The sequence below is a fragment of the Rhinoderma darwinii genome, unplaced genomic scaffold (genome assembly GCF_050947455.1).
Source record: "Rhinoderma darwinii isolate aRhiDar2 unplaced genomic scaffold, aRhiDar2.hap1 Scaffold_4381, whole genome shotgun sequence".
Taxonomy (NCBI): Eukaryota; Metazoa; Chordata; class Amphibia; order Anura; family Rhinodermatidae; genus Rhinoderma; species Rhinoderma darwinii.
Genome location: NW_027463861.1, coordinates 38,821 through 58,021, shown reverse-complemented (window position 1 = coordinate 58,021; position 19,201 = coordinate 38,821). Strand labels below are relative to the sequence as shown.

Genomic DNA, 19,201 nt, shown 5'->3' with positions numbered 1-19,201 from the left:
TTAGTAGTGGTCTCTGTTGATAATTAGCAGTGGTCTCTGTTGATGATTAGTAGTGGTCTCTGTTGATAATTAGCAGTGGTCTCTGTTGATGATTAGTAGTGGTCTCGGTTGATAATTAGTAGTGGTCTCTGTTGATCATTAGTAGTGGTCTCTGATAATTACTAGTGGTCTCTGTTGATAATTAGCAGTGGTCTCTGTTGATAATTAGCAGTGGTCTCTGTTGATAATTAGTAGTGGTCTCTGTTGATGATTAGTAGTGGTCTCGGTTGATGATTAGTAGTGGTCTCGGTTGATGATTAGTAGTGGTCTCTGTTGCTGTGGTGGTCTCTGTTGATTAGCAGTGGTCTCTGTTGATAATTAGTAGTGGTATCGGTTGCTGTGGTGGTCTCGGTTGATAATTAGCAGTCGTCTCTGTTGATAATTAGTAGTGGTCTCTGTTGATGATTAGTAGTGGTATCGGTTGCTGTGGTGGTCTCTGGTGATAATTAGTAGTCGTCTCTGTTGCTGTAGTGCTGTGTGGTGGTCTCTGTTGCTGTAGTGCTGTGTGGTGGTCTCTGTTGCTGTAGTGCTGTGTGGTGGTCTCTGTTGCTAAGGCCCCATGCACACAACTGTATTGTCATCCATCCGTAAATACGGATTCGTAGTCATCCGCAACTTATTCGCTTATACAGGACGGTATCCGCAAAAAGAAAACCACAAATGACGTGCAATATCTGCAAACCTGGTGTCGCCTAGCAATGCTTCCGTAATTACGGACGGCTACGGGTGCACATCTGTAGCCGTCCGTAGATACGAAAGCGCCCTTAGACACCTATGGGGAGTCTGTGCTGTAATTACGGACAAGAATAGGACATGTTCTATATTTTACGAATCATTTCTACGGAACGGACACCCATCCGTAATAACACGGAAAAAGGTGTCCGTAGCCCATAGAAATGAATGGCGTAATTACAGATAAAAAATACAGTTGTGTGAATGGGGCCCAAGTAGTAGTGGTCTCTGTTGCTGTGGTGTTGTGTGATGGTCTCTAATGTCATGGTGCTGTGTGATAGTCGCTGTTGCTAAGTAGTAGTGGTGTCTGTTGTCATGGTGTTTGGTGATGGTCTCTGTTGCTAAGTAGTAGTGTCCCCTGTTGCTCCGTGGTGTCCCCTTTTGCTCCGTGGTGGCCCCTGTTGCTCCGTGGTGGCCCCTGTTGCTCCGTGGTGGCCCCTGTTGCTCCGTGGTGGCCCCTGTTGCTCCGTGGTGGCCGCTGTTGCTGTGTGGTGGCCCCTGGTGTTGTGGTGCTGCACCTGTCTGGCAGCAGTGGTGTTGTTGGGCTTCTGGGTTGTTGCCCCTGAAGCTGCTGTGTAGCGGCGGCCGTCATGCAGTGCTGCGCCTCAGAGTAGGGACCCACTTAAAAGAGGTCACCGTGTATTTGCAAGTGCTTAAATTTTTTTACTGATAATCTCCTGCTTATTCTTTATATTTTTGCTTAGATAGATCATGTCTTGCTCTGGAGGTGCGCGCCACGTCTTGCTCTGGAGGTGCGCGCCACGCCTCGCTCTGGAGGTGGGCGCCACGCCTTGCTCTGGAGGTGCGCGCCACATCTTGCTCTGGAGGTGCCGACCACGCCTTGCTCTGGAGGTGCCGACCACGCCTTGCTCTGGAGGTGCCGGCCACGCCTTGCTCTGGAGGTGCGCTACGCCTTGCTCTGGAGGTGCGCGCCACGCCTTGCTATGGAGGTGCGCGCCACGCCTTGCTATGGAGGTGCGCGCCATGCCTTGCTCTGGAGGTGCGCGCCACGTCTTGCTCTGGAGGTGCGCGCCACGCCTTGCTCTGGAGGTGAGAGCCACGCCTTGCTCTGGAGGTGAGCGCCACGCCTTGCTCTGGAGGTGAGCGCCACGCCTTGCTCTGGAGGTGCGCGCCACGCCTTTCTCTGGAGGTGCGCGCCACGCCTTGCTCTGGAGGTGCGCGCCACGTCTTGCTCTGGAGGTGCGCGCCACGTCTTGCTCTGGAGGTGCACGCCATGCCTTGCTCTGGAGGTGCGTGCCACGCCTTTCTCTGGAGGTGCGCGCCACGCCTTGCTCTGGAGGTGCGCGCCACGTCTTGCTCTGGAGGTGAGAGCCACGCCTTGCTCTGGAGGTGAGCGCCACGCCTTGCTCTGGAGGTGAGCGCCACGCCTTGCTCTGGAGGTGCGCGCCACGCCTTTCTCTGGAGGTGCGCGCCATGCCTTGCTCTGGAGGTGCGCGCCACGCCTTTCTCTGGAGGTGCGCGCCACGTCTTGCTCTGGAGGTGCACACCACGTCTTGCTCTGGAGGTGGGCGCCACGTCTTGCTCTGGAGGTGCGCGCCACGTCTTGCTCTGGAGGTGCGCGCCACGTCTTGCTCTGGAGGTGCACACCACGTCTTGCTCTGGAGGTGCCGGCCACGTCTTGCTCTGGAGGTGCGCGCCACCTCTTGCTCCCACCCCCCCACTGCTCTCTACAGGAGATCAGTAATTATTGACTTTGACAATTGTTGAATAAAAACATATAAATCCTTTATTTTTTAGTTACATCCCATGATTTGCTGGTGTGGGAGAATCTGTGTTTAATTCAGAGACAAAATCTGCTGCAGAGCACAAACCCTCCCATTGTAACAGACTATGGTGGGGGGGACAACACAGGGGAGGGGCTACTACACGCTATGGGGAGGAGTCAGAGATGGCGGAGTTCTCCTTTAAGAAGGCACGGACATTATATCTTGTGCATTCACAAATATTGGACATCAGAGGGCGGCTGCAGCTTTCCCGTCTTCAGGCAGCAGCAGATCCAGAATAACCCATGAGCTGTAAATAGTTACAGGTCCCTCCTGTGTGACGGAGTCACCCTCATCATCCTCAGATCCCCCCGTCTGGACGTCGCTCCATTCATGATGTCTGATGTGTCCCCGGGGTAGACTGAGGGAACAGGAGGGGACATGGTATGTGTCCATGCAACATTCTGTATCATTCCACCACACACACATACAAGTGTCCGGTATGAACGGCTGCCCCTCCATCAAGCGGCTGAGAAACTACAACTCCCAGCATGCCCAGAATGCAGTGAGACCAGAGAACTGGGGGTCATGGCGGTAAACATCTACAGTGTGGGGACCGAGCGCCCCGGGCTGTATGATAGGACTTAGTGGATAATGCAAAACCTACGTCTTAAAGGGACTCTGGACCTTTGTAAATCCATCTATTCTGTAAGAGGACAAGATTTTGTATTATTTTCCAGTTTTCGGGATGCAGCCTGCAGTTTAAAGAATGGAGGTTTTCATTCTGGTTGTCATGGCTACATTCAAGATCCTGTCCTCATGTATACATGTGAGCAAACACCCCTAATCTATACTGGATCTACTCATATACACATACAGTGGTTTCCAATGAGATCCACACACCACCGCCATTCTTTACACTGCTGGCTGCATACAGAGAACTCTACTTGTGAACAGATTTAGAGCCCCTTTAATGCGGCCATACATGGTACAATGTGCCCACCGGAGTTCAGATATTTCTCACTGGTGTGAACAGGGCTGTCAATGCTTTCACTCTGGTCCCTCGGATGTTTTCAAGGTTCTGTGTATCTTACAGGTCCTAAAACCACAGGAAATAACTACATGGCTGCCTGTTACTGGCGGTACAAAAGAAGGTTCTAAAACAACACCCCCTTTCCCTGACATCACTTCCTGCTATTGGCTGAAGCAGCAACCCTAGACTTCCTGCAGTCCCCGCCCCCTGCAGGCGCTCTGCACATATCACGCAGAGCTTCAGCCAATAGCTGCAGAGCAGGAAGTGATGTCAGAAGGGGGCGTCTTCTCCTTTACGGCCATTTTCTTGTTGCGTGTGATGTACACAGCACCTTGGTGTGTCACATGACCATCGTAGCTCCATTTTACTAATTTTATAAATGTGCCCGGAGTTTCCCTTTAATGTCAGGCTTATAACTACAACTCAGAATTAGTTTTTCTCACTTAAGAGACTTTACACTTCACACATTTGTGGCTCCGTTCAGAGGCTTGTCTTTCTCAGACCCCAGCAGGGTCCCACCCCACCTGGGGGCTCAGGTAGGTAAAGCCCAGAATGGAGTATGGAGCGTCCCGTCCCCCCACTGCCATCCACTACTACGAGTGACTCCTTACAGAAGGTCTGTGTGATGTTGAGAGTGGTTGTCCATGTGGTGAATGGTTCCCCCCCGGTGCAATGTATTATATTTCGCTAAGCTTCAGGTCTGTTATCAGTGATGGATCACATTTCAATCATTTCAATCATTGTTAACGATTCTTTGATTATAAATGATCACTCCGTTTCAGCTTCCATTGCAGGTTATTACATATTCTATGACCCGCCGGAGTTCTCGCCGCTCAGGGGGGTGCGGAAGAGGCGCAGCAGACTATTGCCGAGCTGCAGGAGAAGCATTAATGGGCTTGTCTGCTTTATACAATGCCTTTTCCTCAGAAGGGCCTCCCAAAAATAAGCTGATCACAGGGACCCCCAGTGATCAGCTGTAAAGTGTGGGGAACCTGGCAGGAAGTGTTCAGTTCTCTGCAGCGCCACCACAGGGGAAGTGAAGAATTACATGGCGCCTGCTGAATCAATGATCTGTCTATGTAATGCACGGATGTGCCTGGTCCTGAGGAGAGGGGGTGCTCTGTGTAGCTGTGCTCCGGGTACTTGATGGAGGTCATGAATGAGACACCCACTCTAACAAATCAGAGGGGCCGAAGAGGTAATTGTAAACCAGTAACCCCTTTATATACCAGACAGGACGGACTCCACAGTGCAGCGCACGTCACCAGCACTAAACAAGGGGGTAATAATTAAAGGGACAGTCCACAAAAGGCCCTTTTACACAAACCAATGATCGGCCGGATAACTGCTCGTATGAGAGCTCCTTCCCAATCATTACCCCGTGTAAATATGGCAGCGATCCGCCGACGAGCAAATACTCGTTTATCAACTGGGCAGATCTTTTATGTGGCCATGTCGCTTGTCGGCAGCACGTCTCCCGCCTGTAAACGGTGGATCTCCTGTAGACAAAATGTAAATGTATACGGACGAGCGATCGTATTAACCCATCGCCGTACATTCTGATCATTGCTCCATGTAACTGGATATAAGCGAGCGACGTTCTGCCGGGGTAAGACCACCCTAAATAAACCAAGCATTAGAATGAGTGGGGGAGGTGGGAGCGTCCGCCGCAGCCTGCGCTCTCACCTTGTCCGGACGCGCTGACTTCCTCACTGGGAAGAATTCGGTGATTTTCGTTAGTTTATGTGCCGGAGCTTCAGTCGTCTTGGACTTTCTTTTTTTCAGATTTGGGGTCCGTGTTGCGTGGAGCTTCTGTAACGTATTTCTGACTCGGTGCTCCCTGTAGGAGAGAAGGTTCCTTGTTACTATACTGAGCAGAGCGCTGCGTCCGGACCGCCTCGCCAGACAACCAACAACGCCATTCAGGACGTCACGCAGGAAATAAAGGGGGAGGGCTACACGGAAAACCATATCCTATAAACCAAACACTACAAGAACTGGACACTACAAGAACCGGACACTACATGAACCGGACAGTAGAAGAACCGGACACTACAAGAACCGGACACTACAAGAACCGGACAGTAGAAGAACCGGACACTACAAGAACCGGACACTACAAGAACCGGACACTACAAGAACCGGACACTACATGAACTGGACAGCAGAAGAACCGGACACTACAAGAACCGGACACTACAAGAACTGGACATGCTTCCATGGGGGTCAACACGTCTGATGTGCCGTCTCTTCTCAAAGTCGCACACGTTTGGGGTAGTAGTTCTCCCGGAAGAGAAACATCCAGAAGAAACCAGAACACGGTGCTCTATTATGTAGTGGCTTGTTGGCTTCCATCTGACGCTACCTGTGTACATGAAGTGAAGGAGACCGGGGGAGCTCGGAGAACTAGTCTCTTCTGGAACCAAATTATTGTCCCAAAAAATGTGCTAACATTGTGACGGATATGAGCAGGGGGACTGGGATGTAACTCTGCCAGGTATCACAGAACCTACCGCTGACGATCCCTGGTGTAGAGACGCCTCAGCACAATCCATACACATCATGCAGGAACTTATATCTAAGGCCCCGTTCACATTGCGTTTTTAAACACTAAAAAGTATTGAAACGCACAGCTGGGCGTGTACATAGACTGTAACGGGTCAAGCGTGGACCTAAATAGCGTCCGTCTGGTCTTGTTTGTCAGGGTTGACGTTGGGATGCTGTTTTTTGAAAGCGGAGTCTGCTGGGCTATTCTGTACTTCAAAAAAAAACGTATACGCGACGTAACTTTTTTTGTAGCATTGATCTCAATGGACGACCTATGCAAATGTAATGCTCTGCGTTTGTATCCGTTTACGTACCGTAAATCTATCAGGTTTTTTTTTCCATCGGTGTTCGCTTTAAAAATAAAAAACGTATAAGATTTTTTAGATAAAAAACGGACAAAAACGTGTACCGACGTATGAGTACACGCTATAAAAAACACCGGCGTAAACAGAAAATGGTCCACGTTTGTATACGGTTTCAATGGTCCACGTTTTTATTTAAGAAAACGTATATGCTCGGCGGATAGAACGAACGCGATGTGAATGGGGCCTAGGAATAGCGTGAATGGGGGTATTGTAGGGTGAAGCCGTGATTGGATGATGGTTTTACAACCTGTTGCCGCAGACCCCCCAACATTTGAATCTCCATTTGCGGTTCACCTACGAATGCCTAAAAATCTCCCAGAAACGCCCACTTTTGCGTAAATTTGCGTAAGTCCCGTCTCCTTCAGGTCCATTTAGTAAACAAACCTCTTGAAAACAGAACGGTTTGTCGGTATTCAGAATTGGTACATTTAGAGCAGCACTTGGTGCAACGCTGGCTCTCCGGGTCTACTGTATGCAGCCGGATATCGGCCGGGACGGGGCACATGACACATTGATCAGAGGCGTAGCGAGGTTCTCCTGCACCCGGGGCAAAGATCCATCTTGGCGCCCCCCCCCCCCAAACTTTTTCCAGAAACCTCCTTCCCACTCACCATGTTTTCTTTGTCAACCAATCAATGAGGTGTAACTTTTTTTTCACTTTTATTTGAATGTAACTGAAGCCATTTGTACATGTTACAAGCAGTTCTATGTGCGGCCCTTGTTTCGCGGATCCGTGATGTGCGGCCGTATAAATGGCAACGGATGTGCGCTCGATGCCTCATGCCCACGTTTTTTTCATCAGGGTGTTCTCCGTTGCTTGAACTGATCGCACCCTGACACATTCATTTCAATGGGGCCATGCATATTTCTGTTGTTTTAACGGAACCGTGCCGCCGTTCCCTCAAAAATAGGGCAGGTCCTACTCCTGCCCATTTTTGACGGAACAGTCTCGGCCTTTGCATTGATTTGGTCCGTGAAACAACGGACTGCACACGGAAGCCATCCGTGTGAGGTCCGTGATTCACAGAACCGTCATTAGTGGCCGTACAACGGCTGACGGAAGTGTGCACGAGGCCATACAGTCAAATCCTTCCTCCCCACTAAAACAATTTATACAGAATCCCCTCACCCCACACATCATATTTACAGTCAAATCCCCCCTCCCACACAAAAACGATTTATAAATAAACACACACCTCCACACACGCGCACTGTATATATACACACACACTCACTGTCTACACCAGGGGTCTCAAACTCGGCCGGGTAAGTGGGCCGCATATAGAAAAAATGGGAAGTTGACGGCCGCATTACTTTCAAATTTGATACAATACAAAATTATTGTTAATCAATTAGTTATTTGAACTACAATAATAATAATAATACTATAATAATAACAACACTACATTACTATAATAATAGCGCTAGGTTTAAAATTTGAGATATTTCTCCACGTGCTTATTTCAACAATCCAGCTTTCCAGTTTAAGTGTCGCTAAATGTAGTCCGGTGGCTCAGTTAGCACACGTCAAGATTGGGCAGCCCCTTTTTAGATAGTGCCGCAGTGCCCTGTGTACATGCTGCCGCAGTGCTCTCTGTGGATGCTGCCGCAGTGCCCTCTGTGGATGCAGCCGCAGTGCCCTCTGTGGATAATGCAACACACCCCTAGATAAGGCCACAGTGCCCTCTGTAGATAAGGCCACAGTGCCCTCTGTAGATAAGGCCACAGTGCCCTCTGTAGATAAGGCCACACTGCCCTCTGTAGATAATGCAACACACCCCTAGATAAGGCCACAGTGCCCTCTGTAGATAAGGCCACACTGCCCTCTGTAGATAATGCAACACACCCCTAGATAAGGCTACAGTGCCCTCTGTAGATAAGGCCACAGTGCCCTCTGTAGATAAGGCCACAGTGCCCTCTATAGATAAGGCCACAGTGCCCTCTGTAGATAATGCAACACACCCCTAGATAATGCCAGTGTCCTCTTCAGATACTGCCAAACACCCACTTGTAGATAATGCCACAGTGCCCTCTGTAGAGGCTGCCACAGTGCCCTCTGTAGAGGCTGCCTCAGTGCCCTCTGTAGAGGCTGCCCCAGTGCCCTCTGTAGAGGCTGCCCCAGTGATGTCAGGGGCTTGCCCAAAGCTGGAGTCCCGGAGCAGACCCACTTCTGGCACTCTGCCTGGGATTCCAGCTCTGCTCCTGACATCACTGTCCATATATGGACAGAGATGTCAGGGGCAACCCCAGAGCTGGAGTCCCAGGCAGAGCGCTAGTAGGCTCTTCCTGGGACTCCAGCTGTGCTCCTGACATCACTGGCACTCCTGCTCTGGGGAAGCCCCTGACATCATTGTCGATGTATGGACAGCGATGTCAGAGGCTTCCTCAGAGTCCCGGAGCAGAGCCGATAATAGCGCTCTGCCCGGGACTCCGCTCTGGGGAAGACCCTCACACACTGTTCATATATGGGCAGCGATGTCAGGGAATTCCACAGAGTCCCGGAGCAGAGCCGATACTAGCGCTCTGCCCGGGACTCCGCTCTGGGGAAGACCCTGACACACTGTCCATATATGGGCAGATATGTCAGGGAATTCCGCAGCGTCCCGGAGCAGAGCCTATTCTAGCGCTCTGCCCAGGACTCCGCTATGGGGAAGACCCTGACACACTGTCCACATATGGGCAGCGATGTCAGGGAATTCCACAGAGTCCCGGAGCAGAGCCTGTACTAGCGCTCTGCCCGGGACTCCGGCTCTGGGGAAGCCCCAGACATCGCTGTTCATATGTGGACAGCGATGTCAGGGAATTCCACAGAGTCCAGGAACAGAGCCGACACCAGCGCTCTGCTCCGCTCTGGGCAAGACCCTGACACACTGTCCATATATGGGCAGCGATGTCAGGGAATTCCACAGAGTCCCGGAGCAGAGCCTGTACTAGCGCTCTGCCGGGGACTCCGGCTCTGGGGAAGCCCCAGACATCGCTGTTCATATGTGGACAGCGATGTCAGGGAATTCCAGAGTCTCGGAGCAGAGCCGATACTAGCGGCTCTGTGTCCCGCGGGCCGCAGATGACAGCCCCAGGGGCCGCATGCAGCCCGCGGGCCACGTGCTTGAGACCCCTGGTCTACACACACACTGTCTACACACACACACTGTCTACACACACACACTGTCTACACACACACACACACTGTACACACACACACACACACACACTGTACACACACACACTGCATACACACACACACTGTCTACACACACACTGTCTACACACACACACACTGTCTACACACACTGTATACACACACACTGTATACACACACACACACTGTATATACATACCCACTGTATACACACACACACACACACACACTGCATACACACACACACACACACACACTGCATACACACACACACAATGTATACACCACTGTAAACAGTTTTGCTGTTTAGAGGAGCTATAAAACTGACCTTCCTTTGAGCTAGTTGAGAATCTGGAGCATTACATTTGTGGGTTCGATTAAACTCTCAAAATGGCTAGAAAAAGAGAGCTTTCATGTGAAACTCGACAGTCTATTCTTGTTCTTAGAAATGAAGGCTATTCCATGCAAGAAATTGCCAAGAAATGGAAGATTTCCTACAACGGTGTGTACTACTCCCTTCAGAGGACAGCACAAACAGGCTCTAACCAGAGTAGAAAGAGAAGTGGGAGGCCCCGCTGCACAACTGAGCAACAAGACAAGTACATTAGAGTCTCTAGTTTGAGAAATAGACGCCTCACGGGTCCTCAACTGGCAGCTTCATTAAATAGTACCCGCAAAACGCCAGTGTCAACGTCTACAGTGAAGAGGCGACTCCGGGATGCTGGCCTTCAGGGCAGAGTGGCAAAGAAAAAGCCATATCTGAGACTGGCTAATAAAAGGAAAAGATTAATATGGGCAAAAGCTCAGACATTGGACAGAGGAAGATTGGAAGAAAGTGTTATGGACAGACGAATGGAAGTTTGAGGTGTTTGGATCACACAGAAGAACATTTGTGAGACGCAGAACAACTGAGAAGATGCTGGAAGAGCCTGACGCCATCTGTCAAGCATGGTGGAGGTCATGTGATGGTCTGGGGTAAAGTGGGAGATTTGTACAAGGTAAAAGGGATTGTGAATAAGGAAGGCTATCACTCCGCAACGCCATGCCATACTCTGTGGACAGCGCTTGATTGGAGCCAATTTCATCCTACAACAGGACAATGACACAAAGCACCTCCAAATGATGCAAGAAGTATTTAGGGAAGAAGCCGGCAGCCGGTATTCTATCTGTAATGGAGTGGCCAGCGCAGTCACCAGATCTCAACCCCATAGAGCTGTTGTGGGAGGAGCTTGACCGTATGGTACGCAAGAAGTGCCCATCAAGCCGATCCAACTTGTGGGAGGGGCTTCTGGAAGCATGGGGGAAATTTCTCCCGATTACCTCAGCAAATCAACAGCTCGAATGCCAAAGGTCTGCAATGCTGGAATTGCTGCAAATGGAGCGACCAAAGCAAAGTCTGAAGGAGAAAATTATTATTTCTAACCTTGTCAATGTCTGGACTATATTTTCTAGTCATTTTGCAACTCATTTGATAAATATAAGTGTGAGATTTCATGGAAAACACAAAATTGTCTGGGTGACCCCAAACTTTTGAAAGGTAGTGTATATATATATACACACACAAAACAGATACAAGGACATTTATACAAAAACACCGAAAAAGGCCATACTTACAAATGGACACAGCCAGGTCAGAAACGCTGATGAAGGAGTGAGCAGGTGCTTTAAATAATAATAGCCACTCCCACTGGTCTTGAGGGGAGGGGCATGTGTGGTGCATGGGATGTGTAGTAAGAAATAATAAATGAATAGTGTATGTGCAAGTGTAATAATGTAAGTGAAATATAGGGGGCAGTAATGAGTAAAGTGCCTAAAAAATAAATGAATAATGGGATGCAAGTGTGTGAAACATGGAGGGATAGTGTGTAAGTCATGAGGCACAACGTGTGTAGCCAGGTAGAAGCCTATTTGTGACGCCTTGATAATTCATAGAGCGGGCTACCCTGCTTGCTAGGCCAAACAACAACACACCATGCTCTCCCAGCATCAAAGACCCGGCTGTGTCCAAAAGAAGCGAATATAAGTAATAATGAAAAATACCTGGGGACTCGCAAGTCTGGGGATCCTTGTCGTGGATTGCGAGCTTGTGTCCTTTTGGCCAAAATGATCACTAATACCCCAGGTATTTTTCATTATTACTTATATTCGCTTCTTTTGGACACAGCCGGGTCTTTGATGCTGGGAGAGCACGGTGTGTTGTTGTTTGGCATAGCAAGCAGGGTAGCCGCTCTATGAATTATCAAGGCGTCACAAATAGGCTTCTACCTGGCTACACACGTTGTGCCTCATGACTTACACACTATCCCTCCATGTTTCACACACTTGCATCCAATTATTCATTTATTTTTTAGGCACTTTACTCATTACTGCCCCCTATATTTCACTTACATTATTACACTTGCACACACACTATTCATTTATTATTTCTTACTACACATCCCATGCACCACACATGCCCCTCCCCTCAAGACCAGTGGGAGTGGCTATTATTATTTAAAGCACCTGCTCACTCCTTCATCAGCGTTTCTGACCTGGCTGTGTCCATTTGTAAGTATGGCCTTTTTCGGTGTTTTTATATATACACACACACACACACACACACGTATATATACACACACACACACACACACACACACACACAGATATATATACACAAACACACACACACACACACACAGATATATATATACACACACACACACAGATATATATATACACACACACACACAGATATATATATACACACACACACGCACACAGATATATATATACACACACACACACAGATATATATATACACACACACAGATATATATATATATACACACACACACACACACACAGATATATATATACACACACGCACACACACACACACACACACACACACACACACAAATATATATATATACACGCACACACACATAGAGTTATAAAGTATAAATATAGAGGGAGATTTCAATAATTGATAGAGATATATATATTTTTTACTAATCAGCATTGTATAATCTAGTATCACCCCCCCCCCCCTAGTATCATCTCCCAGCCTCCCCCTGGTGTCGTATCCCTGGGGGCAGGGAGATAAGACTGGGGGGGGATACTGAAGAGGGATGATACTGGGGGCAGAGGTTATTGAATGTTAGGAAGCGTCTGTGTCCTTAAGATCACCATGACTCCTGATCTAGCTTCTGGGCGGTCCGCTTTACTTCCTGAGCCCTTCCCCCTCCTCGGTCTTCCTCCTCTCAGGTGTTTGGGGGGGTATTGGCCTCCCCCTCTTTCTTTGCTTGTGAATTTTCTCCTTTCTTGGGTGCGGTGATGGAGCTCTCACTGACCTGGTGCCCTGGACTCCTGGGAAACTGACGTCATCTTGTCTCCCGTTAACCCCTTGTGATGATCTGCTCCCGGCTGGTTCTGACCTCTGCTGTACCCGATTTCTACTCGCTCTGTATTGGAGTTTGTTACCCTCGGGCTGTCTGGTTTTCTGTTCTGGTATTGCCTGCATTGCCCCCCTCCTTATCGAACACTGATCTCTGTAAGAACAACCTGGGTTCTGTGCAGCAAAAACCATCCCGCCTTGCGGTCGGCTCTGGCGAATATCTCAGAGTAGCTTTAGATTCTGTCGATCAGAGTTGTGACAGATTTGGGGTTGCGGTTTTATTTACACACTTACTCCCGACAGTCACCAGCAGCCTTATGGGAATGGCGCAACCAGTGATTCCATAACACTGAAGAGGGGTGATACTGGGGGGGGGGGGGTGATGTGAAGAGGGGTGATACTGGGGGGAGGGTGATGTAAAGAGAGGGTGATACAGGGGGGTATGTAAAGCGGGGGGTGATACAGAGGGAGATGGTTACAGGAAACCAGGAAGTTCAGGCACATTGAGGAATGGTGGAGACTGGTCACATGCTCCTCCATGTCATGCGCAGGGATACACGGGAGCAGCAAGACAGAGGGGAGAAACATGTCTCTTCACCGGGGAACGTGGCGTACAATAAAATGGAAGGACAGAAGAACTGCTAATTAGTAGGTGTAATATTTTCCTGCCTCTCACACATTAGAAATAAGTTCAGATAAAGTAGCCGACCCCTTTATGGTTGACCCCAGGACCCACGTGGCAGGAGTGCACTCACTTTATGTGTTTTTCCCGTGACAGAAACTGAAGGATTTTCTCATCATCTGGCTTCGCCCACTTTAGATCTTCATGATGAACGTCAGCGACGTCTGGACTTAAGAACAACCTGCGCGCTGTTATATAATCAAAGTCTGAAGGAATCCGATCCTATGGGGGAATCCGAGAGATCAGTACAGACATGTGAGGAGGGGATCAGTACAGACATGTGAGGAGGGGATCAGTACAGACATGTGAGGAGGGGGATCAGTACAGACATGTGAGGAGGGAGATCAGTACAGACATGTGAGGAGGGAGATCAGTACAGACATGTGAGGAGGGAAATCAGTACAGACATGTGAGGAGGGGATCAGTACAGACATGTGAGGAGGGGGATTAGTACAGACATGTGAGGAGGGGATCAGTACAGACATGTGAGTTGGAGATCAGTACAGACATGTGAGGAAGAGATCAGTACAGACATGTGAGGAGGGGGATCAGTACAGACATGTGAGGAGGGGATCAGTACAGACATGTGAGGAGAGAGATCAGTACAGACATGTGAGGAGGGGGATCAGTACAGACATGTGAGGAGGGTATCAGTACAGACATGTGAGGAGGAGATCAGTACAGACATGTGAGGAGGAGATCAGTACAGACATGTGAGGAGGAGATCAGTACAGACATGTGAGGAGGGGGATCAGTACAGACATGTGAGGAGGGGATCAGTACAGACATGTGAGGGAGGAGATCAGTACAGACATAATAGGAGATCAGTACAGACATGTTAGGAGGGAGATCAGTACAGACATGTGAGGAGGGGGATCAGTACAGACATGTGAGGAGGGGATCAGTACAGACATGTGAGGAGGGGATCAGTACAGACATGTGAGGAGGGGATCAGTACAGACATGTGAGGAGGGAGATCAGTACAGACATGTGAGGAGGAGATCAGTACAGACATGTGAGGAGGGGGATCAGTACAGACATGTGAGGAGGGGATCAGTACAGACATGTGAGGAGGAGATCAGTACAGACATGTGAGGAGATCAGTACAGACATGTGAGGAGGGGGATCAGTACAGACATGTGAGGAGGGGATCAGTACAGACATGTGAGGAGGAGATCAGTACAGACATGTGAGGAGGAGATCAGTACAGACATGTGAGGAGGAGATCAGTACAGACATGTGAGGAGGGGGATCAGTACAGACATGTGAGGAGGGGATCAGTACAGACATGTGAGGGAGGAGATCAGTACAGACATATCAGGAGAACAGTACAGACGTTAGGAGGGAGATCAGTACAGACATGTGAGGAGGGAGATCAGTACAGACATGTTAGGAGGGAGATCAATACAGACATGTGAGGAGGGAGATCAGTACAGACATGTGAGGAAGGAGATCAGTACAGACATGTGAGGGAGGAGATCAGTACAGACATGTTAGGAGGGAGATCAGTACAGACATGTTAGGAGGGAGATCAGTACAGACATGTTAGGAGGGAGATCGGTACAGACATGTGAGGAGGGGGATCGGTACAGACATGTGAGGAGGGGAATCAGTACAGACATGTGAGGAGGGGGATCAGTACAGACATGTGAGGAGGGAGATCAGTACAGACATGTGAGGAGGGGGATCAGTACAGACATGTGAGGAGGAGATCAGTACAGACATGTGAGGAGGGGGATCAGTACAGACATGTGAGGAGGGAGATTAGTACAGACATGTGAGGAGGAGATCAGCACAGACATGTGAGGAGGAGATCAGTACAGACATGTTAGGAGGGAGATCAGTACAGACATGTGAGGAGGGGATCAGTACAGACATGTGAGGAGGAGATCAGTACAGACATGTGAGGAGGAGATCAGTAAAGACATGTGAGGAGGAGATCAGTACAGACATGTGAGGAGGGAGATCAGTACAGACATGTGAGGAGGGGGATCAGTACAGACATGTGAGGAGGAGATCAGTACAGACATGTGAGGAGGGGGATCAGTACAGACATGTGAGGAGGGAGATTAGTACAGACATGTGAGGAGGAGATCAGCACAGACATGTGAGGAGGAGATCAGTACAGACATGTTAGGAGGGAGATCAGTACAGACATGTGAGGAGGGGATCAGTACAGACATGTGAGGAGGAGATCAGTACAGACATGTGAGGAGGAGATCAGTACAGACATGTGAGGAGGAGATCAGTACAGACATGTGAGGAGGAGATCAGTACAGACATGTGAGGAGGGGGATCAGTACAGACATGTGAGGAGGGGATCAGTACAGACATGCGAGGGAGGAGATCAGTACAGACATATCAGGAGAACAGTACAGACGTTAGGATGGAGATCAGTACAGACATGTGAGGAGGGAGATCAGTACAGACATGTTAGGAGGGAGATCAATACAGACATGTGAGGAGGGAGATCAGTACAGACATGTGAGGGAGGAGATCAGTACAGACATGTTAGGAGGGAGATCAGTACAGACATGTTAGGAGGGAGATCAGTACAGACATGTGAGGAGGGGGATCGGTACAGACATGTGAGGAGGGGGATCGGTACAGACATGTGAGGAGGGGGATCAGTACAGACATGTGAGGAGGGGGATCAGTACAGACATGTGAGGAGGGGGATCAGTACAGACATGTGAGGAGGGAGATCAGTACAGACATGTGACGAGGGGGATCAGTACAGACATGTGAGGAGGAGATCAGTACAGACATGTGAGGAGGGGGATCAGTACAGACATGTGAGGAGGGAGATTAGTACAGACATGTGAGGAGGAGATCAGCACAGACATGTGAGGAGGAGATCAGTACAGACATGTGAGGAAGGGGATCAGTACAGATATGTGAGTAGGAGATCAGTACAGACATGTGAGGAGGGGGATCAGTACAGACATGTGAGGAGGGGGATCAGTACAGACATGTGAGGAGAACGGTACAGACATGTGAGGAGGAGAACGGTACAGACATGTGAGGAGAATGGTACAGACATGTGAGGAGGAGAACGGTACAGACATGTGAGGAGGAGAACGGTACAGACATGTGAGGGAGATCAGTACAGACATGTGAAGAGGGGGATCAGTACAGACATGTGAGGAGGGGGATCGGTACAGACATGTGAGGAGGGGGATCGGTACAGACATGTGAGGAGGGGGATCGGTACAGACATGTGAGGAGGAGATCAGTACAGACATGTGAGGAGGAGATCAGTACAGACATCTGAGGAGGAGATCAGTACAGACATCTGAGGAGGGGGATCGGTACAGACATGTGAGGAGGTGGTTGAGGGAGGTCAGTTCAGGGGTGGGGCGGTGAGGGAGGTCAGTACGGGGGTGGGGTGGCTCAGGTCAGTACGGGGGTGGGGTGGCTCGGTCAGTACGGGGGTGGGGTGGCTCGGTCAGTACGGGGGTGGGGTGGCTCGGTCAGTACGGGGGTGGGGTGGCTCGGTCAGTACGGGGGTGGGGTGGCTCGGTCAGTACGGGGTGGGGTGGCTCGGTCAGTACGGGGTGGGGTGGCTCGGTCAGTACGGGGTGGGGTGGCTCGGTCAGTACGGTGTGGCGTGGCTCGGTCAGTACAGACATGTGAGGAGGAGATCAGTACAGACATGTGAGGAGGAGATCAGTACAGACATGTGAGGAGGGGGATCAGTACAGACATGTGAGGAGGGGATCAGTACAGACATGTGAGGGAGGAGATCAGTACAGACATAATAGGAGATCAGTACAGACATGTTAGGAGGGAGATCAGTACAGACATGTGAGGAGGGGGATCAGTACAGACATGTGAGGAGGGGATCAGTACAGACATGTGAGGAGGGGATCAGTACAGACATGTGAGGAGGGGGATCAGTACAGACATGTGAGGAGGGAGATCAGTACAGACATGTGAGGAGGAGATCAGTACAGACATGTGAGGAGGGGGATCAGTACAGACATGTGAGGAGGGGATCAGTACAGACATGTGAGGAGGAGATCAGTACAGACATGTGAGGAGATCAGTACAGACATGTGAGGAGGGGGATCAGTACAGACATGTGAGGAGGGGATCAGTACAGACATGTGAGGAGGAGATCAGTACAGACATGTGAGGAGGAGATCAGTACAGACATGTGAGGAGGAGATCAGTACAGACATGTGAGGAGGGGGATCAGTACAGACATGTGAGGAGGGGATCAGTACAGACATGTGAGGGAGGAGATCAGTACAGACATATCAGGAGAACAGTACAGACGTTAGGAGGGAGATCAGTACAGACATGTGAGGAGGGAGATCAGTACAGACATGTTAGGAGGGAGATCAATACAGACATGTGAGGAGGGAGATCAGTACAGACATGTGAGGAAGGAGATCAGTACAGACATGTGAGGGAGGAGATCAGTACAGACATGTTAGGAGGGAGATCAGTACAGACATGTTAGGAGGGAGATCGGTACAGACATGTTAGGAGGGAGATCGGTACAGACATGTGAGGAGGGGGATCGGTACAGACATGTGAGGAGGGGGATCGGTACAGACATGTGAGGAGGGGGATCAGTACAGACATGTGAGGAGGGGGATCAGTACAGACATGTGAGGAGGGAGATCAGTACAGACATGTGAGGAAGGAGATCAGTACAGACATGTGAGGGAGGAGATCAGTACAGACATGTTAGGAGGGAGATCAGTACAGACATGTTAGGAGGGAGATCAGTACAGACATGTTAGGAGGGAGATCGGTACAGACATGTGAGGAGGGGGATCGGTACAGACATGTGAGGAGGGGGATCGGTACAGACATGTGAGGAGGGGGATCAGTACAGACATGTGAGGAGGGGGATCAGTACAGACATGTGAGGAGGGAGATCAGTACAGACATGTGAGGAAGGAGATCAGTACAGACATGTGAGGGAGGAGATCAGTACAGACATGTTAGGAGGGAGATCAGTACAGACATGTTAGGAGGGAGATCAGTACAGACATGTTAGGAGGGAGATCGGTACAGACATGTGAGGAGGGGGATCGGTACAGACATGTGAGGAGGGGGATCGGTACTGACATGTGAGGAGGGGGATCAGTACAGACATGTGAGGAGGGGGATCAGTACAGACATGTGAGGAGGGAGATCAGTACAGACATGTGAGGAGGGGGATCAGTACAGACATGTGAGGAGGAGATCAGTACAGACATGTGAGGAGGGGGATCAGTACAGACATGTGAGGAGGGAGATTAGTACAGACATGTGAGGAGGAGATCAGCACAGACATGTGAGGAGGAGATCAGTACAGACATGTTAGGAGGGAGATCAGTACAGACATGTGAGGAGGGGATCAGTACAGACATGTGAGGAGGGGGATCAGTACAGACATGTGAGGAGGGAGATTAGTACAGACATGTGAGGAGGAGATCAGCACAGACATGTGAGGAGGAGATCAGTACAGACATGTTAGGAGGGAGATCAGTACAGACATGTGAGGAGGGGATCAGTACAGACATGTGAGGAGGAGATCAGTACAGACATGTGAGGAGGAGATCAGT

The 19,201-nt window shown here is 49.8% G+C and overlaps 1 protein-coding gene across 1 annotated transcript in view; it reads right to left on the bottom strand.

Annotated features, from left to right (window-relative positions):
• Positions 1-2,492: 2,492 nt before the first annotated feature.
• The window catches only part of LOC142714051 (flap endonuclease 1-like), a gene marked incomplete at its 5' end in the record, with an annotated part of 49,231 nt that continues 32,522 nt past the window's right edge, over positions 2,493-19,201 (bottom strand). The window contains 3 exons of the mRNA XM_075848628.1: positions 2,493-2,916; positions 5,215-5,368; positions 13,711-13,859. Of these exons, the coding sequence (XP_075704743.1) occupies positions 2,887-2,916; positions 5,215-5,368; positions 13,711-13,859 (333 nt within the window). The remainder of the gene's footprint in view (positions 2,917-5,214; positions 5,369-13,710; positions 13,860-19,201) is intronic.